The sequence below is a fragment of the Salvelinus fontinalis genome, chromosome 34 (genome assembly GCF_029448725.1).
Source record: "Salvelinus fontinalis isolate EN_2023a chromosome 34, ASM2944872v1, whole genome shotgun sequence".
NCBI classification, from domain to species: domain Eukaryota; kingdom Metazoa; phylum Chordata; class Actinopteri; order Salmoniformes; family Salmonidae; genus Salvelinus; species Salvelinus fontinalis.
The window spans coordinates 26,005,513-26,029,448 of NC_074698.1; the positions used below are offsets into that span (position 1 = coordinate 26,005,513).

Here is a 23,936-nt window from a genome sequence, read left to right on the forward strand (position 1 = left end):
TTGCTAGACAGTGTCTGATTTCCATCTATGAACAGTAACTCAGTAAACATGTTAATTGTTGCGTTTATTTCAATGGGAATGAAAATGAACTAAACTTGCATATGTTTACTTATGTGAAATGGACTGCAATGCCATTAGATACCCACTGTCTGTCAATAGAGAAGGCCTACACTGTGGAAAGAACTCAACTCAGACAGGCCTATACAAAATATCCAATGATAGTTTGTTTCAGATGCACTTCCTGGATTTTTGTGCGAGATATTAATTTGAGGTAATGAAATTGACGTTTAAACGGGATACGTGTGTTCTGTAAATAATTATTTTCAGTGTTCAGACTGGCCTTTGAGCGTCTCGTGCAACGTTTGCCGAATCGGAACTAAAAAATGTTGAACCTGCAAGATGGGTCAGCAACGTTGACGTAAAACGTGTGCTTTCCGTGTGTATGGAAATGTAGTTTTCTCGCTTCCTCCATAACGTTCTACCGAATAACGGCGACACCTGCAATGCACAACATCTCCCAGTATGCAACTGGTTGTCGCTCCCATCGGTTGGGGAGAGTCAGCAGCACACGAGGACTTGCTGGGAGTGCTGAGTCGAATCTTGCTTTCGCGTATCCCTTTACCGAGAGAAGCCGGCTATTTTATTGCAAGTAAATCGAACACATAGACATTAGAGAGGGGAAGTTTGATCAATTTTATCGGGTGATCTCAACAACGGGTTAATAATAGGGGCGGACACTAGCCAGTTCAGCAACTGCGTAACGCAAGTATTTATCCACAGTAGTGAACATCTAGCAAAGACCCACGATGGACCCGAGAGACACTGCCCCTGATTCATGGGAACAAGAGGATGATGTTGAGGCCCCGGTTGACGGGAAACTCGATTCTGAATTCGCCGCCCTCAACGTGAATGCCAAACCGTTTGTCCCCAACATAAATGCCGTCGAATTTGTCCCGTCCTTCTTTCAGAAAGGCCCCTCGGAAGATCCTGATTCCGGTGGTAAGTTCGTGGTCGCAAACGTTTGCGTTTGGCTAGATGGTTAGCTAGCTTGTTTGCAAGTTAACTTAGTTTGCTAGCTAACAAGCTCCACAACACACATGTGTCTACACTTTAGAGACCGCGTAAAGTAGCTAGTTAACGTTGAAGGCGAGCATTAGTTACCAAATTAACGTTATTTAGTTAGGCTAGTTAGTTAGCAACTGAACGTTAGTTTGTTAGTTCGCTGTAACGTTAGCTGTATTCGGTAGTTGATGGATTGTTAATGGCTTGTTTGTAACTAATATTTTCGTTAGGGTTTAGTTAACTATAGTAACGTTATGTTTCTAACCACTATTTACTAGCTAGTTGCCGGTTAGCTAACTTAGCTTGCTTTTAGCCAACTGTCGCCAACAGTGTCTATAGTTACATACGTTAGCTAATATTAACCATATGTGAGGTTTTGGACATTCGAGGTTTTAGTTAACTAGGTAAAGTAGCAAACGTTATCATTTTGCCAAATCTTAGTTAGTTACTGGCATAACTGAGTTTTGCGTTAGTTAGCCTATCCTATGTCAGTCATGTGACAATTGTGTACCTAACGTTCGTAAGACAAACGGTCCCACTTTTTTTTACTGTGTACGTGGGCAATGTAGTCAAAAATGGCTAGCTAAGACGTTCTTGGCCAATTGTGCTTTTTTTTTTTTGTCTATACCCTTCCCACAATGTAAGTTAGGATTTCAAGCTATGTACCCAACTAGCTACTGTAGATAGATAACTAGTAATTATTTGAAAGGGTACAACCTTGCCCCTTATAAATGGCAAGACATGACAACTTTAGGAACTGGTAACTAGTGTTGACATTATTGGTGTGACGTGGACGATCTTGCTTTACATACGGTCCATAAGTGGAAGACAAACTTGTGAACAAAGTGTCCCATTTGAGCAGACCAAGAAAGCAGAAATAACTAGTCAGAGCCATTCATAGATGTTTCTCTTTTACGTTTTGATGTAATGAAAATGAGCTGTGGCATGTTTTGGTCAGTTCTGTCTTTTGCCAAATCCAATATGGAGGGGAATATGTAAGGTGCTTCGTCTTGAAACATAAATTACCATCCTTTCTAGAAAAGCTCTTAGGTTGTGGTGGTTATGCATTCTCTATTAGGCAATACTAACTTGTAAGTCATGAGAGGATTCAAATCTAGCTATTTTCCCAGTCTGATATTTTTGACCTACGGCCATTTTCTTATCCTTTAACCTCAGCTTACCTGTTAACCTGCCGAACACGCCTGTACAGGCTTTCTGCTGTTGATGGACGTCACCAATGTGTGTTTATACTAAAGATATTCAACCGCTCTTGAGGAAAATGGCAGCCCAGTAAAAGTATAGTAAACATCAAGCTGTTGGTGGGTTGTTGCATATAGATGGGTTAGCTGACAATGTCACAAGTGGTTGACGCTTCAATGGGGCAGAAGTCGGATGTTGTGATTCTGGATGGCCAGATGGCTACCAACAATGACAAGAAACTGCCATGTGGGGAATCGTGACTACTGTCATCCAGTTTCATCTTGTTCTTGAGACCATGTCTTGTGTTTAGGTGTTTTAACTGATTCCATATTAACTGAAATTTGCTAGCTAACCAAGAACTGTAACAAAGTATTTGAGATCACAGGTGCTGATTTTGCAAAAAAAAATTGACGAAAGTTGAAGAAATATAGTTTACATGTTGTCAACAATCTAAGCCAACCGTATGTTTTGCCCCATAGTTGTGCAGGCTTTGGTTGTTGCTAAACAACCAACCTGTCTATAGTACATATTGCGAACCAGTTAACTGGGGGAACTGGTGTTGCAGTTTGTTGGCTTCATAAGAACTGTATTAGTTGTGACCATTGTGGTAGACTGGAAGAGCGCTGGTCGGTAGATTTCACACCAATCCCACCTTACATTTTATTTGATGAAAAATGTCTGATGAAAGAAGCATTAATGTGAATACGCTCTACCTCTTCTTCTTTTTTAGCGGACGTTGAACCAGTTGTTGCCACCATGGAGGTCGCAGAAACTGCAGGTATGTATACGTGTGTGTTTTACACCTGTGATCATTTTGCTCTGTTCAGCATTATCCATGAATAGCTTAGCTAGCCACACAATCTATGGGCCCAGCCTCTGGCCTCTAACAAAGTCCTCCGTAAATCCAGTCAACCCACTGTTGACTGGATTTACAACGTTCACCAAAGCAACTGTCACTGGTATGAATCACTAATTGATGTTTGTGGGCCTCAGTCTTCTCAATTAGCAGTCAAAGTTCTGACATGTATCTAGTACAGCTTCTAGAGCACATGTTGTGTGCACATTCATTGTTGCCATGGAAGCATTCTCTGTCAGCTATTTTTGACCGCTGTGTGTCCCTTCTAGTCTAATTATGTGTAGATGACCGCCAATTGACGAGCTAATGTCTTGTTACATTATATTTAGACAAGAACCCACCCTCTCTATTATAAGTACAAATTAAGGTGTGTTGTAATGCCAGTGAATTCTGTGAGGGTGCTGTACTGTGTCATAATAAACAGATTGATGCTGACTCGCTTTGGTGCAGACAAAGACCAAACTTGATGTCTGGTGTGGCAACTTAGTGCCTTATTCCATTGAGAGTGGCTGCAGTTCCTAATTTTCTGCGAAAGGGAAGTTTTGGACTAAAGAGAGATTTCTGCGCATGTGCAGGATCCGCTGCGTGCTTTCCCCTCCGAGTCCTTTGAGCTACTGCTCAGTGCTTGCTCACTCCGTGACTCCGCTGCCACTTGTTCGAAGAAACGCTGTTCTCTGTCTGTTGTAACAGTAATCAAAGCGAACATAACCACGACACAACAGGCAATTTATTTTTCATGGGGGGGGTTGTTAGGCAAGCTGTATGTACACAGCCTATCAACAAAGCAAGACTCAGACAGGCAGTCAATCGTACTGAGCCGTTTGGTACAGGGACCTTGGTTCATTCCGCACTGTGAACCTGAAGAATACATAAATATTCAAATCAAAATGCTAGGCCTGCGCTGCGTTGTATGCCTCAAGTAAGTCAAAGTTGGGAAAAACATTTTGGGCTATCCCGTTAACAACTAGAGCTTATGCGCACATTGTAATATCAACTCAAATCTTATTTGGCACATTTCAATCTGTTTTTTTGTGAGGCGCAGCCGGGAACTAGTTCTGTACATTTGTGAGTGGTGTGTTTGAAAAACCAGGACGATTCTCCGTTGTTTAAATCTCCAGTTTGGAAACTTTTTTGCTTCCCAGTAGATTACAGCGGCAATGAACAGAGTATGTTGCCACTGATCAACAAAAATGCCTATACAACTGCCAATGCCTCAAACATGACACATTTAAGTCAACTTCACCCCAGTGGCGCAAGATGGAAATGCAAAACAATAACTGTCTCCCCTCTGCATTCAAACAACCCTTTCCAGCTGATTCTGCCACGGAAATTACAAGAGCGATAGCTATGTTTTATAGCTGCAGATATTTGCGCCCATTCTCATTTGTTGAGAAGAATAGGGGGTTTCATCACCTCGTGAAAGTGCTCAAGCCACGTTATGAACTTTGCCCTCTCGCACCTGTTTCAGCAAAAAGAAGTTAGTCCCCCCTCTATGTAAGCAAGCTAAAGAGGAAATTGTCAATTAATTGACCAATGCACCCTGTGTTGCACTTACTACAGATGGCTGGACCACCAGGGCTACAGAGCTACTTCACTGTGACAGCCCATCACTTTACCCTGGAGTGGGAAATGAGAACTACTGTGCTACAGACGCGCCTCACTCGAGTCACACGTGCGCATATTTTTCTTTGTAAGAAAACATTATAGCATAGGCCTGCCTACACAATGTCTGAGTCATGTTTACATATTGATTTTACACACATTGCACTTTTATTTTATTGTTGTTGATGGGTAGTCGTGTGTTTTCATTGAAGAAAATTCAAAGTGTTTTTATTCCTTATTGTGCTCTCATCTGGTATTATGACTCATGATCATATATGGAATTGGTAACTGTTGGCATTTAATTTTCCGCTTTACCGAACCATGACCCCAAAACTGCCATACCCACCTACCTAACTGGGTTTGGTGAACCGTTACAACCCTTGTCAACAGCGATTTTAATATGCAAACGTTGGCTATTGGGAGGCAGTGTTCTTTATCAGTAAATATGTCTGCATAAATCGAAAGATTTCATCACAAACGCTGATTGTTTTTGCGCCAATGCAAAGTGCAGACTACATCTTGCTTGTGCTATAGCAATATCTGTTACAACAGACAGAGCCTTCATATATATACACTGCTCAAAAAAATAAAAGGAACACTAATATAACACATCCTAGATCTGAATGAATGAAATATTCTTATTAAATACTTTTTTCTTTACATAGTTGAATGTGCTGACAACAATCTCACAAAAATGATCAATGGAAATCAAATTTATCAACCCATGGAGGTCTGGATTTGGAGTCACACTCAAAATTAAAGTGGAAAACCACACTACAGGCTGATCCAACTGTAATGTAATGTCCTTAAAACAAGTCAAAATGAGGCTCAGTGGTGTGTGTGGCCTCCACGTGCCTGTATGACCTCCCTACAACGCCTGGGCATGCTCCTGATGAGGTGGCGGATGGTCTCCTGAGGGATCTCCTCCCAGACCTGGACTAAAGCATCCGCCAACTCCTGGACAGTCTGTGGTGCAACGTGGCGTTAGTGGATGGAGCGAGACATGATGTCCCAGATGTGCTCAATTGGATTCAGGTCTGGGGAACGGGCAGGCCAGTCCATAGCATCAATGCCTTCCTCTTGCAGGAACTGCTGACACACTCCAGCCACATGAGGTCTTGCATTAGGGGGAACCCAGGGCCAACCGCACCAGCATATGGTCTCACAAGGGGTCTGAGGATCTCATCTCGGTACCTAATGGCAGTCAGGCTGCCTCTGGCGAGCACATGGAGGGCTGTGCGGCCCCCCCCCCAAAGAAATGCCACCCCACACCATCTCTGACCCACCGCCAAACCGGTCATGCTGGAGGATGTTGCAGGCAGCAGAACGTTCTCCACGGCGTCTCCAGACTGTCACGTCTGTCACATGTGCTCAGTGTGAACCTGCTTTCATCTGTGAAGAGCACAGGGTGCCAGTGGTGAATTTGCCAATCTTGGTGTTCTCTGGCAAATGCCAAATGTCCTGCACGGTGTTGGGCTGTAAGCACAACCCCCACCTGTGGACGTCGGGCCCTCATACCACCCTCATGGAGTCTGTTTCTGACCGTTTGAGCAGACACATGCACATTTGTGGCCTGCTGGAGGCCATTTTGCAGGGCTCTGGCAGTGCTCCTCCTTGCACAAAGGCGGGGGTAGCGGTCCTGCTGCTGGGTTGTTGCCCTCCTACGGCCTCCTCCACGTCTCCTGATGTACCGGCCTGTCTCCTGGTAGCGCCTCCATGCTCTGGACACTACGCTGTCAGACACAGCAAACCTTCTTGCCACAGCTCGCATTGATGTGCCATCCTGGATGAGCTGCACTACCTGAGCCACTTGTGTGGGTTGTAGACTCCGTCTCATGCTACCACTAGAGTGAAAGCACCGCCAGCATTCAAAAGTGACCAAAACATCAGACAGGAAGCATAGGAACTGAGAAGTGGTCTGTGGTCACCACCTGCAGAACCACTCCTTTATTGGGGGTGTCTTGCTAATTGCCTATAATTTCCACCTGTTGTCTATTCCATTTGCACAACAGCATGTGAAATTTATTGTCAATCAGTGTTGCTTCCTAAGTGGACAGTTTGATTTCACAGAAGTGTGATTGACTTGGAGTTACATTGTGTTGTTTAAGTGTTCCCTTTATTTTTTTGAGCAGTGCATTTTTGGAATGTTCGTTTCAATCAGCTTTCCAGAACTGAGGCAGATAGATGGGCTACATGTCAATCAAATTGGTTGAGGGTTCAGTAAAGTGTGAGTGAAGCATAGTTTATTTCACTTTTGTATATTATCCACTTCACTTACTTTAGCAATGTTAACATATGTTTCCCATGCCAATAAAGCCCATTGAATTAAGTAAAGAGAGACTTGAACGTGCGTGTGTGTGAAATAACATGCGCAGAACATGATTCGTCTCATTCGTTTTGAGAAGTTAGCGGCGGGGCTGGAAACTCTGTATTTGTAGCCTCTGCCTATTCCATCTTCCACTTTACCCCAAATTGTGCACTCAACCTCATGGTGAAGTATAATTCAAGTTTTACCGATGAAACGTCTGCATATACCAACCATTTGATCTCAAACAGTTTCATGGGGATTTTCATTTAGATCTTGAGTTCTACAGTTTGGAAGTAGCCTGCAGTTGTCTAAAATGATGAACAGTAACCAGGTTTCCATCCATTCTTTTTATGCTAGTAAAGTACGTCGGATAAAAAATGTAGTGACAGGCCTGATGGGAGTAAAAAAATTGGAACTTTCAAAATGTCGACAACGCTAGACAATGTGGGATCTTTTTTTTGGTTTAAAACCTTTCTGCACTCTCCATCCCGGATCTGGGATTTTTGTCTTCAAAAACCCTGACTAGCATAGCGTAGCCTAGCGCCAGAGGTAAATCATAAAATATAATTTCATGAAATCACAAGTGCAATATTGCAAAACACAGCTTAGCCTTTTGTTAATCCATCTGTCGTCTCAGATTTTGAAATTATGCTTTACAGCGAAAGCAATACTTGCATTTGTGTAAATGTATCGATCGCTCTACAAAACAATACGAACAGCTAGCGCCAGGTAACTCGGTAACAAAAACCAGCAAAGCAATCAAATTAATCGTTTACCTTTGATCTTCGGTTGGTTTCACTCATGAGACTCCCAGGTAGACAGCAAATGTTCCTTTTGTTCCATAAAGATATGTTTTATATCCAAATACCTCCGTTTGTTTGATGCGTCATGACGAGGAATCCACCGGGAAAAGCGTTCGCGACCATCCCGGAAAAAAATCCAAATTATATCCATAATGTCCACATAAACATGTCAAACGTTGTTTTTGATCCAACTTCATTGTGTTTTTCACATCTATTCGATAATAAATCAACCGGGACAGTTGGCTTTTCACTAGGAGCGAGAGAAACAATGGCTACCTTTCACAATTGCGCAAAAATCACCCGAATTCCTGTTTGGAATTTTCTCAGGTTTTCGCCTGCAATATTAGTTCTGTTTAACTCACAGACAAAATTCTTACAGTTTTGGAAACTGTTTTCTATCCTAATCTGACTATTATATACATATTCTAGTTTCGGGGGCTGAGAAATGGGCAGTTTAAAATGGTTACGCATTTTTTGCCAAAAGTTAAAATTGCGCCCCCTAGTTAGAAGTTAATTGAATTATATGAAATGTCTGTGGAAACACTTGTGTGCAAATATTGATATAATAACCATCAAACTTTGAGTCAGTCGATGACCTGTTTGGTCCTCCCACTACGACTCGTTGTGAAGCATGCGGTTTAGGCCTATTTGGCTACAGATGAAATAAATTAGGAACTTCACAGGGTGGTGAGCTTGATGCTCCTTTCCTATAAACATTGAGGGTCTTATTCTGGTGACATGATGATCGATGCTTGGATGCCGTTTTGACAAATTTAAAATGATCTTGCTTTTTTGTCTAAAAAATAATAATATCAGGTAGGCTATATGTGCTCTTTAGTCAAAATCATGCAGATAGCGCTGTTGGCTAGAGCGCGCGTGCCAATTCCAGAGTTGGCACACGCTATATAACGCACATTTTTGTGTTGAGAAACCCATCAGTTGAAAATGTGAAGGAAACCCATTTAACTTGAACCGCAAAGGGTATTTTTATGTGCACTCATCACGCACAGCCTTATATCTGCAACGGGTACCTTTGATGGAAACACATCTCTGGTGGGGAAATGCGCATGTTGGTTTTTATACAGATTTGAGAATGTTAGCGTGAACCTGTGGTCAATTGGATGGTAACCGAGCAAGTGAGTGAAGTTTAGAGCAGATGGTGTTAAGAAGCTGTAGCATAGCCTACCTGTGTGTTTAGTTTAAATCAAAGCACTTATTTTGAGTTTTGGACAAGAGTAACTAGTAACATTATACATGTTATTATGTTGAAGACTATCTTTATGTGATCTAGCAGACATTGATTCAGCTTTGATCTAACTTTATTGATTGAGCACCATTCGTCTGAGTAGAGCAGAGACTGTGGGTAAAGTAGAGAATCCGACACATGTGCAGAAGCTTTGGAACCTTTCGCTGTTGGGAAGAGGGGTCCAGAATGATCCCTAGCCACTCCATTCCATTAGTCTGACTTTTTCTGTGACTGGCAAAATGACTTCAGCCTTCTTACTGTTGAGGTCTTACATAATTGACATTAGGCTAAAAGTTATGAATGTGCAGGATGGAAGAAAGGCTTGAAGTCCAGCCAAACAGGTCCGGGCCCAGGCGGCCTTGGAGCACTCGCTGACCTCTAACCCATATTCTACTACAAGTGTTTCCTGGTCCTGGGCAACCAAAGGGGTAGACATCTTAGTTTTTCCCTTAGCATTACATACCTGATTCTGCTAATCAACTAATTTAACCTTTGATTAAGTGGAATCAGGTGTGTACTAAGTTAAATAAATGTGCACCGCTTTGGTGGAATCAGGTGTGTACTAAGTTAAATAAATGTGCACCGCTTTGGGTCCTCAGGACCAGGATTAAACACTACGGATTTCACTGTCTCATAGTTGGAATGATGAGCCATGCTCTCCGAGTGTCAGCATGGTCTGTCTTCACTACTACGGTCTTTAAAGCCTATAGGGTGCTGAATGGTTACACTATTTCAGGTGTTCAACGGCTTTTTCTAGAAATCAAAAGAAGGGAACTTGTATCAATGTTATTGGAACGAACTCTGACCTTAAGCTCTAATGTTCTGTAGATTTTGCATTCTGTAGCTTTAGCTGTAAAATCTTGTCAAAACTGATGCCAGAAGTTTAGCTGTAGTAACCATTGACAAGCTTCGTAGAACAATACCCTCATGTCTAATTAATATGCTCTAACTGTACTGTATGAGTACTCTGCATTATTGCCAGCCTGTAGTGTAGCCCTAGTTGTTAGGTTTTCCCCTTTGAATATTACATCTTATGGCAAACTAATTACATGTATTTTATCTATCTAAACTAAAACATTTGTAGAGAAACTTAATTGACCAAATTCTTAGCTACGGTGGTAGGCTTTTTCACATCAGACCTGAGACCAGAGGAATCTATTTTCAAACTTAAATCATGATTACTTATTCCACACCACTAATGCTCTGTTCGGTTTGTCCCTGGTCAGCCCCGGTGGAGAACGGCGACTCTGAAATGACCACAGAGGAGACATGGGACCTGAAAGGGGTGGAGCCCAATGAGGAAGAACCAGGAGGAGGGCCTGGTGGCGACGGGGGACCAATAGTTGTTGAGGAGATTCTGGAGGAGGAAGTCCTAGAGGAGGAGGAAGAAGACTTGCCAATCATGCCTAAAGTGGTCGCCCTCCCACCAGACGCGCCCAAGAAGGAACATGTGAACGTGGTGTTCATCGGTCATGTTGGTGAGTGGGGGCACATCTGCTTCTTTCTTCCTCTTTTTCATGGCTATTGCAGTGGTTTCACCTACTATCACTTAGGTGTGTGGGTCATCTCGCCGTTGCTCTGTTATTTCTTGGGGTTTCATTTGATCCAATAAAACATGTTTATTGGCAGCCCTATATAACATCCATGGTGTATTGTTGTCACTGTCACACCTGCAGTGCTGAGTGGGGGGTCTGTCAAAGAAGCAAATCTAGGGGAAACGATGCTTTTGCCTTAATAGGAAACAGTGGAAAATGTTTTGTATTTATTTTTCATTTAATCGGCCCTGTTACAAGGCTAGACAGCACAGGCCATTTTTATCTGCTCTCACCACTCCCTGCTGTCTCATCTCTCCCTAGATGCTGGCAAGTCTACCATCGGAGGTCAAATCATGTGAGTATCTCTCTTTCTGTTGTGGTTATGATTCATTCAGTCCAATGGGGCTTTTAACACCTGTTGCATTTCTCACCACCCCTCCACTCTTTGCTCCTTCCCCCTCTTTCTTCATCACTCCCTCTGGTTATCCCCTTCCTCACTGGTAGGTATTTAACAGGCATGGTGGAGAAGAGAACTCTGGAGAAGTATGAAAGAGAAGCCAAGGAGAAGAACAGGGAAACCTGGTGAGTTACACTCTGCTTTTTACCAGGGTCTACTGCAAAAAGTATATGAAATGGCATGACTAAAGCCTGTCAGTATAACAAGGGTTTAACCCCCCCCCCCCCTTCCTCTTTTTGCCAGGTACCTCTCCTGGGCTCTGGACACTAACCAGGAGGAGCGAGACAAGGGGAAGACTGTAGAGGTGGGCAGAGCGTACTTTGAAACTGAGAAAAAGCACTTTACCATCCTGGATGCGCCAGGCCACAAAAGCTTTGTGCCCAATATGATCGGAGGAGCATCGCAAGCTGACCTGGCTGTGCTGGTGAGTCCATAGTGTCATGCTGTTTTTCAAGGTGTGTGTGTGTGTGTGTGTGTGTGTGTGTGTGTGGGGGGGGCTGAAATAACTTGTGGCTGCAAATACCAAAATATCCAGTTGAGAGACAAATATCTCTTGAAATGGTAAATATAAAGATGATAAAAATAACGATTTGAAATGAAGAAGGAACCATGATAAATATTTGTTTACTTGATCGTAAATACATTGTTTTGAAATCTACACAGCAATGTCATGGTTCCTTGAATGATTTTCAATGTGTATTTCTCCTGCCTAGGTGATCTCAGCCAGGAAGGGAGAGTTTGAGACGGGCTTTGAGAAGGGTGGACAGACACGGGAGCACGCCATGTTGGCCAAAACGGCGGGGGTGAAGCATCTGATCATCCTCGTCAACAAAATGGACGACCCTACAGTGAACTGGAGCCTCGAGAGGTGCGCAGTTACCACTTAGAGCACAGAAATCACACCAGGCTACAGGGAACTGGTAGTCATGAGTGCTTGCTCCAGTTTCCATAAACATGATAACACCCATTACAGACAAGATGATATAGGGATGGTCAAAGCCTAGGGTGGAATCCATTGTTGATGTAGGGTCTTTGTAGAACCTTAACGGAAATCATGCATACATTGACATAATTTCAGGATTTGCTTGAGAGTTTAACATTTATTCTCATGCATCTGAAATCCAGCTCAACCCACAATTTATTTTTTGTTTAACCTGAAACCTCAGGTACGAAGAATGCAAGGAAAAACTAGTGCCATTTTTGAAGAAGGTTGGCTTCAACCCCAAGAAAGACATTCACTTCATGCCCTGCTCCGGCCTCACAGGAGCCAACCTCAAGGAGCCTGTTGAGTCGTGCACTTGGTATACGTGAGTATCACCAGCTTTTACACTGCTGTTCCTGGGCTGTGTTCACTGGGTACGAAACGGAAGAAAACAGTCCAAAATGGAGAGGTACTATCTGTTCTTGTCCAGTAAGAAACGCTTCTTCCTTCTCTGTTAACGAAGCCACACCAAAGGTACTATAACGTTCCAGTGTGAAAGGATTGAATATTCTCCTGCCGCTACTGTCCTGACCTGTTTATCTCCTCTCTGTCTGTCTTCCAGGGGGTTACCATTCATTCCACATCTGGACAGTTTGCCAAACTTAAACAGAGTGAGCGACGGACCAGTCAGATTACCCATCGTAGACAAATACAAGGTGAAGACGACCACATTATGAAACCTTCATATTTTTATTCTATTGCCATAAATATGGCAACCAACTCATTATATTTAAGTGTTTATTTAGGTATGGTTGTCCTTTACATGACAGTATTTTGATGGTCAACAACTGTAGTGAGCCATGTCATTCGTACGGCCCACATCAGCAGCTACACTGTACATGTAACATCCTATTTCCTGGTAATAAAAAGCCTATTAAACCACACTAGTTTTTAAGCCTCACACAACTGGAGAAGACCTTTTTCTGACTTGGGTTACTTAATCTGTCCTCTTTCTCCTGTTGTTCCCCACCCTATAGGACATGGGTACTGTCATCCTGGGGAAACTGGAGTCAGGGTCCATCAGTAAAGCACAGCAGCTTGTCATGATGCCAAACAGGGTAAGACATTCTCCAGCAGCCTGCCATGGAACATCCAACGCCCATCAGAGCATTAGAGCTATAGCTAATCCTAGCTAATGTGGTGGCAAGTATCTTAAGCCAGAGTTGTTTAGTCATAGGTCTTTTTTTTTCTCCTGTTTTCCATTTCACTCTGTGCCACACGGTATCTCCCTCTGTTGTTGTTTTTTACCATAAAGGTGTTCGCTCCATCTCTTATTATGAAAGTGTGTTAATGGCTGCGTATCCCTTCCATCCCTCCCTGTAGCACACAGTGGAGGTGTTGAGCCTGCTGAGTGATGATGTGGAGACAGACGATGCTTCTCCTGGAGAGAACCTGAAGCTGAGACTGAAGGGCATCGAGGAGGAGGAGATCCTGCCAGGCTTCATCCTCTGTAACGCTGAGAACCTCTGCCATTCTGGACGCACCTTTGACGCCCAGGTATGCCAGTCACCACAGATACTAAGGCGGTTGGAGTTGGACCGTAGTCCTGTCTGAATGTCGCCCTAATGGCAAACATATTGGATTTATTGGTGTTTGTTTTTACTCAGTGTTGTGTGTTCTCACAGATTGTCATCATTGAACACAAGTCCATTATCTGCCCTGGTTACAATGCTGTCCTCCACATCCACACCTGCATCGAAGAAGTGCAAATTACGGTAAAGATACTGTCATAATGCCATAACCTACAGAAGGAACAATCTTCATTTTGAATCTGCAATGTATTCCCTTTGATCTGCACCTGACAAATAGTGTTTTAAAGACATGCCAGTATAGTTATTGTGATGGTTCCGCTCCATATCTAGGCCTTAATCTGTCTGGTAGACAAGAAGTCGGGAGAGAAAAGTAAGACGCGACCGCGCTTTGTGAAACAGGATCAGGTGTGCATTGCCCGTCTGCGCACCGCCGGAACCATCTGCCTTGAAACCTTCAAAGACTTCCCCCAGATGGGACGGTTCACCCTACGGGATGAAGGTACGGGCCTCTGCCATCACTGGGACTGTTAGTTGGCGGCAGGTAGCCTAGCATTGAGCCAGTAAAGGAAAGGTCTCTCGGTCGAATTCCCAAGCTGACTACTTGAAAAATGGCGATTTGCCCTTGAGCAAGGCACTTAACCCTGATTACTTATGTAAGTCGCTCTGGATAAGAGCGTCTGTTGAATGATGAAAGTGTATATGTAAAATGTTAGTAGTCCCTAAATGGCCATGCTGAAAGGAACAATGGTTTAAATGTAGTCCAAACTGAAACCAAGGTTAAAGTAGGGCAGGGTGATATACTGTATTTTCTGATATACCGGTATTGATGCAGGGATCAACCGGTTTGGCGTTTTACTTTACCTTCTATACCGGTATTTGAATGTTTGGTTTGTTAAATGTGATACGCCATGTGTAATGTCAATTTTTCTAGGTTACTTCGCTACTTGAGTCATCACTCTCCGCTCTTTTTCTCCATGCCACTTTCCACACAGACCTAGCCACGACCCCCGTCACTCAAGGAGCGCATTTAATGTTCCTCAACCAGGAGACACTTGTGTTGAGTCTGCATGGTCAATGCAGCACATGTAACAATGTTGATGACAACAATGCTGTTTTCACTTTGCTTCTTAATATAAATCCACTAGCGTTCTATACTGACACTATTAGTGTGTTTCTTACTTCAGCAAACGGCTAGTTTGTCTTTTCTTAGCAAGTTGCCCTAAATCTTGTGAGATGCTAATTGTTAGCCACTAATGCTAATAGCTAGCTAGCTAATAAATGTACTGAGTAAGAGCAAACGTAGCTAGCTAATACAGCCTGATACTACCAGTGATGATGTAGACCTAAATCAGCATGTTTGTGCAACAGTATCTTCTAAATCAAAGAGGAATATGCAAAACAAGAATATGTTTGATACATGAAGCAGTTAAGAGAAAACATGCAATGTAGCCAAAGATTATAGAGTTCCCTAGGAAACACGTATCAACACTTTAGTTCCTTCCTTGTCACAATAACTCCTCCCTGGTATTTTAATTTGTTGTCATCTCAAACCCTGTATTCAAAGTGCCCACTATTATATTCTAACTATAGAATTAGAATAGTCATATTTCCATGATTCAAACCGGTTTACTCTTAATTCGCAGGTTGTCACAATTGCAACATTTGGTTCAAAATAAGTCCTTGATTATTTTCCCATATCGTGCAGCCCTACATGGCAGTATGGAAATTCTCAATTGAGCAGTGGTGTAAAAATATTTTCAAGTACTACTTAAGTTTTTTTTTTTGTATCTGTACTTAAGTTTTTTTTGTTGACAATTTTACTTCACTACATTCCTAAAGAAAATAATGTACTTTTTACACCATACATTTTCCCTGGCACGTAAAAGTACTCGTTACATTTTGAATGCTTAGCAGGACAGGACAATGGTCCAATTCACACACTTGTCAAGAGAACATCCCTGGTCATGTACTGCCTCTGACCTGGAGGACTCACTAAACACAAATGCTTTGTTTGTAAATTATTGGTGATTGTTGGAGTGTGCCCCTGGCTATCCGTAAGCAAGAAAATGGTGCAGTCTGATTTGCTTAAAATAAGGAATTTTAAATTATTTTTTACTTTTGATACTTAAGTACATTTTAGCAATTACATTTACTTTTTATACTTAAGTATATTTAAAACCAAATACTTTTACTCTAGTATTTTACTGGGTGATTTTCACTTTTGAGTAATTTTCTATTAACTTATCTTTACTTTTACTCAAGTTTGACAATTGGGTAATTTTTCCCACCACTGCAATTGAGTGCAGGAGATGCAGAAATGATAACGGCTAACATTTGTTTTGGTTGAATTGAACAGTATAAAACAATCAGAATGGGGAAAGATTCATTGAAATCACTTAGAATGTATGCGTTGCCACCCTAGGATCACTCACTACTCATAAAGCAAATGTACAAATTTTATTATTCAAAAACTAAACAGTCATACCGTCATTTTTTTTATACTGTGATAGAATATTTTGGTCATATTGCCCAGCCCTAGATTAAAGTCTGTTTGTGGTTGAGTTGCATTCGTGGTGAAAAAGTACTGTTGGTTGGGGAGTGGGGTAGAGGGGATGGGACCCAAAAGAGGAGAAAGTCTGTAGGAGGGGGTCGGAGAGTTGAGGGGCTCCACTTATGACGTTTTGATTTAAATTTAAAACTAGCCCGTTTGGACATGATTAGACAGGGGCTTTGCTGTTAACCTACGTCTTTGTGTCCTCTCCCCAGGTAAGACCATTGCCATTGGTAAGGTGCTGAAGCTCGTTGCTGAGAGGGACTGAAGCGGTTGCATGGGAGTCCCCGGTCACAGTCTGGCACCATGGTGGGGTGGGGGTGAAGAGTGGGGTCAGGGGTCATTGATGGGAACACAGGCGGCGGTGACGGCAACTCTGCTCGCGGCCCTCTCTTCTCTCCTCCCCTTGACCTGTCGATGATCAGCTTAAAAAACTTATCTGAAAAAGAAACCTGTTTTTAAGCAAATGAAAAACGAGATCAAGTACACACGAGTCAGCTTTCTCATATTGAGAGCTCAGCTATGCCATTTTTGGGTTAGGCCCTGCCCCCAACCCCATTCCCTCACACCCCTACTCTGGTCAACTCATGACCATAAAACACAATTGTTTTCTCTTCCAGTTTTTTTTATTATTTTTTTCTTCCATCATTGAAAATGTAAAATGGCAGCAGTTATATCTGTAACCAGACGAGGACCAGGATTTGCTTGTAATACAGAAAAATATATTATTTACAAAAAAAGACGTTTGAGAATTTAACAAGTTGAAACCAAAATGTTATTATCTTGGTTGTACAAAGGGTTGCAAATATCCACTAACTTCCCAAAATTCACAATCAGGGGGGAATAGGCAGGGAATCCGGAATCATCCAGCCAGGATTTCTGGAAAACCTGGGAATTTTGTGAATATTAATGGATTTTGCAACCCTAGTTGTACATGTCTCCCATTGCTTTTACCCACTTTTGGTTTCTCTTATATGGCGTTCTGGCGGTGTGCTTGAGCACCTTCACATGTTATTAAAGCAAACTACTATGACAATAAAATATAAAAATTGGAGAAGTGCTAGTTCTTTATTTGGGCTGTTTCACAGAAGTGTTTAACATTAGAGGAAAAATATAATTAAGTTGACATGACATTTGTCATTTAATCTTTATCATGCATACCAAAAAAATGTATCTTTACCCTGTGAGAAAGATGGAATTTAGTAGAGCTGTTTCATGGTACAAGTGGGTTCAGGCAGTCCTTTTCAAAGCCTAAAATACTTAATTTCAACCCATACAGAATGTGCCCTACAGCTGGATACTTGCCTGTGTGTAATGATGACCAATTGTGTACCTTTTGTACTCTACTAAATTACATGACCAGCAGGTGGCGCCTTTTATCTTTCTTTCAAGTTTTACTCTATTGTATTAATCACAGATCAATTTGATAAATCAAACATGACTTTTATTTACGCTAACCTAATTATCCATACACAACTGACATCTGGACCCAATTAGAATGTCTATAATACTCTCCCATACCATAAATTACCCATTCTCCATAAGTATCATGTCCTTTTCAAACTTAAATTCTATAATTTTGTAGCATTCAAATGTACAGTATTCAATTGATTTTATTTGTAGAATTTGGCTATCAGGCCCCATCAAAAACAGTCATGATGGCATGCCCCTGCCATAGCCCTTCCATCTGACATCTTAGAAAGAATAATGTACTGTTCCATTTTCCCATAATACATAGCCTAAAATGCCATGTGGGGAGAATATACTGTATGTCAACAGGGCACAAACTGGAGCAAAGCAGGGATTGCGGGATAGGGAACTACAGGGTGGGGTCACTGTTCTGTGTGGGCGTGGCTTTGGCCATAGTAGTGGTTTTAACAGTAGTCATCAGAGGAGCAGCCAGCCAGCCTCTGACCAACACTGGGCAAAGAGCGAGAGGCAACACAGGCGAAACGCCTAATGGTAAGTGGTTTTGAATTAAATTGGAGACTACAGGATTTGATTGAATGTAAAAATGGGATGGAATTTCTTTTTACATGTAGTTTTATTGCAATTTTAAGTCAAACAAGATCTGAAATGGTGAGTTCTGCAATGACAGATTGGTTGATAAAATAGTAAACCGTACATCTCTGAATGTTTATCTGAAGTATCAGTGATTGATAAAGTCCTATACTTTTAAGTGGTGTCTGTTCTGATTTGTTATCCCTTCCTCAGCACAACCCAAGGATGCAATCCACAGTGGTCACGGTGTCAGACATGGATCGTAAAACCAGCCGCACCAACCATGAGACCCAGGACACTGAAGCAACGACCCCACTGAACCATGTCCCTGACGGGGTCACCCTGGGCACTGACGTCCCCTGCTGGTACTACTTCACCAGGCCCATCCTGGCCATCCTTATCGGCGGAGTGCTGTTCGGCTTGGGCACGGCCCTCTCCCTGCTCTACTTCACCCAGGTGGGGAACGTGCCCTACCTGCTGGGTCCTGTGTTCCTTTCTGTGGGGCTCATGTTCCTGGTCACGGGGCTGGTGTGGGTGCCTGTGGTGAAACAGAGACTAGAGCACAAGGCTCTGACCAAGGTCAATGGCAAGGCGCTTCAGGTGGACGAACAGCACTGAAGAGCCATGGACTCTTCAAGCTAAAACTATGTTCTGTTTTGTAGAGTAGGTCAACCGTGTTAGTGGGGTTTTCTCCCAACATAATTCTGAAAAGCACACTTCCTAAAAGATGTATAATTGTGTGAGGCAGGTGTAACATAACATAGATGGATTTGTGTTTATTAAATATTTTATTTGTGCAGGTTAGTCTTATTCATATAGGTTCCATCTTGCAAGAGAGACCTCTGTGAAATGCACTGTTTATCTTCTGTATGTAGCTCTTCTCTAGGCCCTAATACAAATATGGGATTGAATGACCTCGTCCTGTAAAAGGGAACATCATGTGATTGCTCTGTTGGAGGGTTTTAACATGATCAGAACATGGCCATGCTGCTGCGTCCCAGGCTATCCCATCTGTCTGTCTGATTGTGATCTGTAATAGTTGTTGTTTTTCCACCATAAGCTGCTGTTTTCCTTGTAGCTGCTGTTGTAGTGAATTGCTAAATCCTTTAGAAACAGGATTACAGAGTCAGAAAATTATACCGGACATTATTATAGCTGATTGTTGAAATCATGATGGACAGTTGGACACTGAGTGGTAGTGGGTGCACCCTCGCTCTGTCCCTCAATACTGCTGCTGGATTAAATAATCTAACCTTTTATGTTTCTGGGTCAAAAAGATTGTGTCCATCTGGTCAAAAGCAAAAAAAAATTAAAGGAGGTGGGGCCAGTGGGATTTGAATTTGGTCTAAGTTAGCCAATATGTTTACATTTTTACCTAAACTTGAGATGTTAGTTTTACATTGCATTTGTTCATTCAATCATTCATGTAGGCTACTCTGATTCCATGTAATATCCAACATTATGAGAGCAGCAAGTCTTCAGGTACCCTTTATCTTCTTTCTAAATCTGTAATTTTATTTATGAACATAATGCAGCAATTGTGTAATGAATAATAAATTATATTTGATATACTAGTCTTTCATTTTCAATGTACAGTAATAAATTGAATGGGGGCACATGCTTTTCTGTACAAAAGACCACAAGGTGGCAATAGGCCTACATGCCATTATTTAGCAGTCAGGTGAGAGGTTGGGTGTATCACATTATACTAAGACTGCAAACAGGCAGTCCTAATCAGATATTTTTTTCCACTAATTGGCCAATCAGATCAGCTCTGATAAGGATCTGTGAAAAGATCTGATGGGATTGGTCAAACGAGTAATTAGTGGAAAAAATATCAGAATATGGCTGCCTGTGTAAACACAGCCTTAGAGGCTTTTGTGTCTGTCATTACTGTTTTAATTTATAGAAACTATCTGGCTGTGAATAGATTTCTGCCATTATGTTCTTTAGAAATGAGGGAGAGAAACACATAATGAGTCAAATGTTGTCCAGAATGTCATTCCACAGGTGAAAGGAATATCATGATGCTTGTGAACAGACCTTAGTGTGCCATGTTCGGAGTCTCTGCATATTGGACTGATGACCGATATCTAGAAAATCAGAACCATCATGGCTCCTTTCTACAATGTATGTCACACATGTCCTACCTCCTTTACAGTATTAATATGGCTGGTGTCATGCCAGTATCCCGTCTACCCAGCCCTCCCTCACCTGTCTACGGCTACCACGCCCCACCTCTCTCTGTGCCCTGTGCTGTGACACAGGAAAACCTGAATAGGGGCGAGCTTCCTCACCTGTCTCACCTTACCTGTTCAAACAAACGGCTCCGTTCGAAACTCTACCCCAACCGAATTCACCGAATTCCACCAGGAAACCAAACGCAAATGATAGTTAGAAAAGGTGGTCTAAACAAAGTATTTGTTAGGCCTATCTCCAAGCCAATTTAGAGACATGGAGCCGACGTACCGCGGTCTAGGGCGCTGTTCCTGCGCCTTTTGGTTGGCAGTGTCCTTCGACATATTCGGACTGCTCGTTCTTTTGATCGGTGTTTTTGCGGACATATTCTTCTATGACTTTTTAATCTACGCCGGGGCCATCATCATCTTCCTCAGCCTCGTCTGGTGGGTGTTCTGGTACACGGGCAACATCGAGGTCCCCCCGGAGGAGCTGGAGGATGACGTCGGGCTCTTGAAGAAGGAGCGGGGCATCGCAGGTGCGGTGAGGCGGTTATCCAGCCGTCTCTCCAACAGTGTCAGGAACTCTCTGCGGCGGAATGGAGGCCCCCCCCGCGGGGTCGCGAGAAGGACAGGGACCGGGCTGTCTACGACGCACATGAGGGATGCCCAACAGCAACCGAAGCCCCCGCCTGTCGTATTGACGATGGGGCCGCTTTATGAGGACATGCACACGGTGTCTGCATCCGTGGACACTGACATACCTGTCCCACACACAGCTACAGAGACCTCGGCCATATGATGCGCAATGCGCACAAGGTTAGCCTAATATTTCCAATCGGTCATTAAGCCATTTAGGCTATAGTCTAGGGATACATTTTGTTATTGGATAGGCCTAATTTTCATTAAACATGTGCATGGATTATAGGTTTTATAGGCCAACTTCATTCTAGGCTATTGTTTTTGCTTGATAATAGCCCACAACTTTGATCCACAAAATGGATTCAGTAGGCTATAATGTTCCTTATAATACAATTAAATGACAATGTGTTTCAGTGAATGAGGAAAGAAACTGTGTGATCTAATGGAAACAGACTTCCTTTATCTTTCTGTTAACCATTAACGTCATTGAATGGCAGTGCACGCCTAAAGACAAGCCCTGCTCAAACAATAAAACTGTTTCTGAGAGGGCGAAATAGAGCTGCTGCTACATGAAACAAAGAAACGTAGGTTGACCAGGAATTGTCTATCTTAGGAGTTAGGACACATTTTTGACATCGATCTAAACTGATGTAAGCTACAGTATGACTGTATGTTGCAACTATGACATCATGAGGTGACCATATATTTTGTCCAACAGAAGTTAGAGGCTTGGCAGCACTGAACCCCATAAGGACATTTCACTTGTCCATCTCACAATGTTTACAAGTACATTTCGTTTTTAATATTGTCCTATGAGCTTTTTTATTTGAAACATTATGCTCCTCAGTGAGGACTTTTTGTTTGTTTTATATTAATTTTGTGAATACTTTGTGGATAATTGATGCAATACTTTGATAACAGAGATTTTCTAGCAAATATGTCAGACTTTAATTTTTAGGTCTAAGTGCTACTGAGAAGGTGCTTGTGAACTTGACCTGGCACCTGTATTCTACATCCCCGTCCACAGTGGTGATAAGCAATATAGCACATTAACGACCTTTGTACCCTATGGATTTCCCTACCTTTATTCATACAGACATTACTTTTGTATGTCCATATGGCTGCCTCATCATGCTTTATGATTCCGAAGGTGAAAACAAAACCTTTTACCTATTTGTATTTCCAACTGACAATTCTCAGATTTTTGCCAAACACAGTACCTACACATTGACTAGAATAACATATGAGTGTTACTGTGTGGAATGACAACACTTTGATTATCTACAATAGGGTAGCTTAGACCTTGACACCTTGTTACTCCACACAATAAAGTATGGGAGCGGTGTACTGTACTATGTTTTTGAGCTTCAGTCAGGGTCCTTTTATCCCATTGACAGTGATTATATGAGGAACTGCAAAGTTTTTTTTAATGGCTGAGCGGTACTACAGATGTAGGATCTTAATTTGATCACCTGGTTGCAGGAGAACTTTCCTGGTTTAAGAAGGCTTCTGAAGTTTGTAATTTTCACTTTGAAATGTCAAACTTGTCCATTAATTATAATCCACATAACAATTCACATTTCTTGTTGCTGCAGGATTATTTTCCTGCTGTAGCAAATTTGCTGTAGCAAATTAAGATCCTACATCTGTAGGCTACCCTGCCAAATTTCAGGTGGCTGAAATTTTGGACATTTTACATATACTACATGATAGACTTTTGTATGAAGAAATAATCCCACAGATCTCAAATCATTAGTCACCAAACAAATGATCAATCACAAACAAACGCTTTGTCAGTCAGCAACAGTGGCGACCTGTCGTTCAGGGCAGGTGGTGCTTTTGAGCCCCACATTTATAGCAAAAAAAAGCCGTTTTTTGGGGGGGTTGCCTATTTTGGTATTAATACGTGTCACATATCAGTTTGCAAACAATGTAAAAAATAAAATAAAAATAATCATAATAATCATTGAGTTAATAAAGCTGCATACAAACATGGTCTATTTTTTGCTCTCTTGAGTAAGGCAGCTCCAAAATGCAGGTGTTTCAGCCTAGCTCAGTGCTTTCTGTGGTGGTGGGGCAGCCAGCGGAAAATACGGAGCATAGGGGTTGGCAGTGTTCTCTAGTTGCGCCTTAATTTGCTCAGTTTTCTGTCACTCATGGGGACACTGCGTCACCGCCAACTCTAAGCCCCTTGGGTGCTGCCATAGAGTTACATTAGAAGTGCCCATCCAAGAAGGCTCAAGGTCATTGGCCACAGATAAAATGTCAAATCACGTTATATCTACAGTAGCTTTGAATGGACTGATCATGTCAATGTCATACTTTCAAAATCTTAGCTAGCAGTCATCATCATTAATCAAGTCGACAATCTACAGGGAAATCCTTTTTAATCCTTGTCATATGAAGATAAATAATAGATAAAAGCGTATCGGTACTCATCGGCCATTGGACATAAACACTACACATCAAGTTGGAAATCTCAAATTCAACAGTGGTTTGGAAGGAATCAGTAGCTAACTGCAAGCATTGCAAAACAATCACTAGCCTGCTATTCAGTGGAGTGGCTGTGTGGTCCCAAGTCTGGGTTTAAGGTTCTATTTTCCAAGCTTAAACTGATAAACATTCAACATTGGCCATGCTGTCAATCCAGCATGATTTCTGCCGGGCTCAAAACAACTGTTAACTCGGAACTGAGAAATCTGACTTCAGTGAGTTCAAGACAACTGGAAACTCGGGGAAAAAACAAGCTCCGACTGGGAAAATACGTTTTGAACAGTCATCCAACTCAGAATTGTTAGTCGGGAACTCTGGCCTCGTTCTAGAGCTACGACCTGAAGATCCCTGACGCGTTCATGATTCAATCTTGTTTTTTTCTGAGTTCCCAGTTGTCTTGAGAGCACCATAAATCAAGAGAATGCCAGATTTTGATGACAAAATTTGTCCACAAATGACCACTGCGCCACCTTCCTGTTCAAGTGAGCA

General features: G+C 42.2%; 3 protein-coding genes across 4 annotated transcripts; all 3 read left to right on the forward strand.

The window, feature by feature from the left end:
• Positions 1 to 530: 530 nt before the first annotated feature.
• LOC129833618 (eukaryotic peptide chain release factor GTP-binding subunit ERF3A-like) lies at positions 531 to 17,191 on the forward strand. 2 transcript variants are annotated; one of them, XM_055898315.1, is made up of 14 exons: positions 531 to 999; positions 2,993 to 3,040; positions 10,304 to 10,555; positions 10,934 to 10,967; positions 11,117 to 11,194; positions 11,313 to 11,493; positions 11,783 to 11,937; positions 12,236 to 12,376; positions 12,614 to 12,707; positions 13,029 to 13,109; positions 13,375 to 13,548; positions 13,677 to 13,766; positions 13,914 to 14,082; positions 16,350 to 17,191. In XM_055898315.1, the coding sequence occupies exons 1-14, from the start codon at positions 807 to 809 to the stop codon at positions 16,400 to 16,402; spliced, it is 1,743 nt and encodes a 580-aa protein (XP_055754290.1). In that variant the 5' UTR covers positions 531 to 806; the 3' UTR covers positions 16,403 to 17,191. The 2 variants fall into 2 exon arrangements, with proteins under 2 accessions (XP_055754290.1, XP_055754291.1); XM_055898316.1 differs by lacking the exon at positions 2,993 to 3,040.
• Positions 17,192 to 17,249: 58 nt separating this feature from the next.
• LOC129833619 (phosphoinositide-interacting protein-like) lies at positions 17,250 to 19,670 on the forward strand. The gene has a single exon (XM_055898317.1). It carries the CDS (start codon positions 18,361 to 18,363, stop codon positions 18,751 to 18,753), a length of 393 nt encoding a protein of 130 aa, XP_055754292.1. The 5' UTR covers positions 17,250 to 18,360; the 3' UTR covers positions 18,754 to 19,670.
• Positions 19,671 to 20,399: 729 nt separating this feature from the next.
• Positions 20,400 to 22,949, forward strand: LOC129832762 (transmembrane protein 238-like). The gene has a single exon (XM_055896761.1). The coding sequence runs from the start codon at positions 20,590 to 20,592 to the stop codon at positions 21,112 to 21,114; it is 525 nt and encodes a 174-aa protein (XP_055752736.1). The 5' UTR covers positions 20,400 to 20,589; the 3' UTR covers positions 21,115 to 22,949.
• Positions 22,950 to 23,936: the final 987 nt, after the last annotated feature.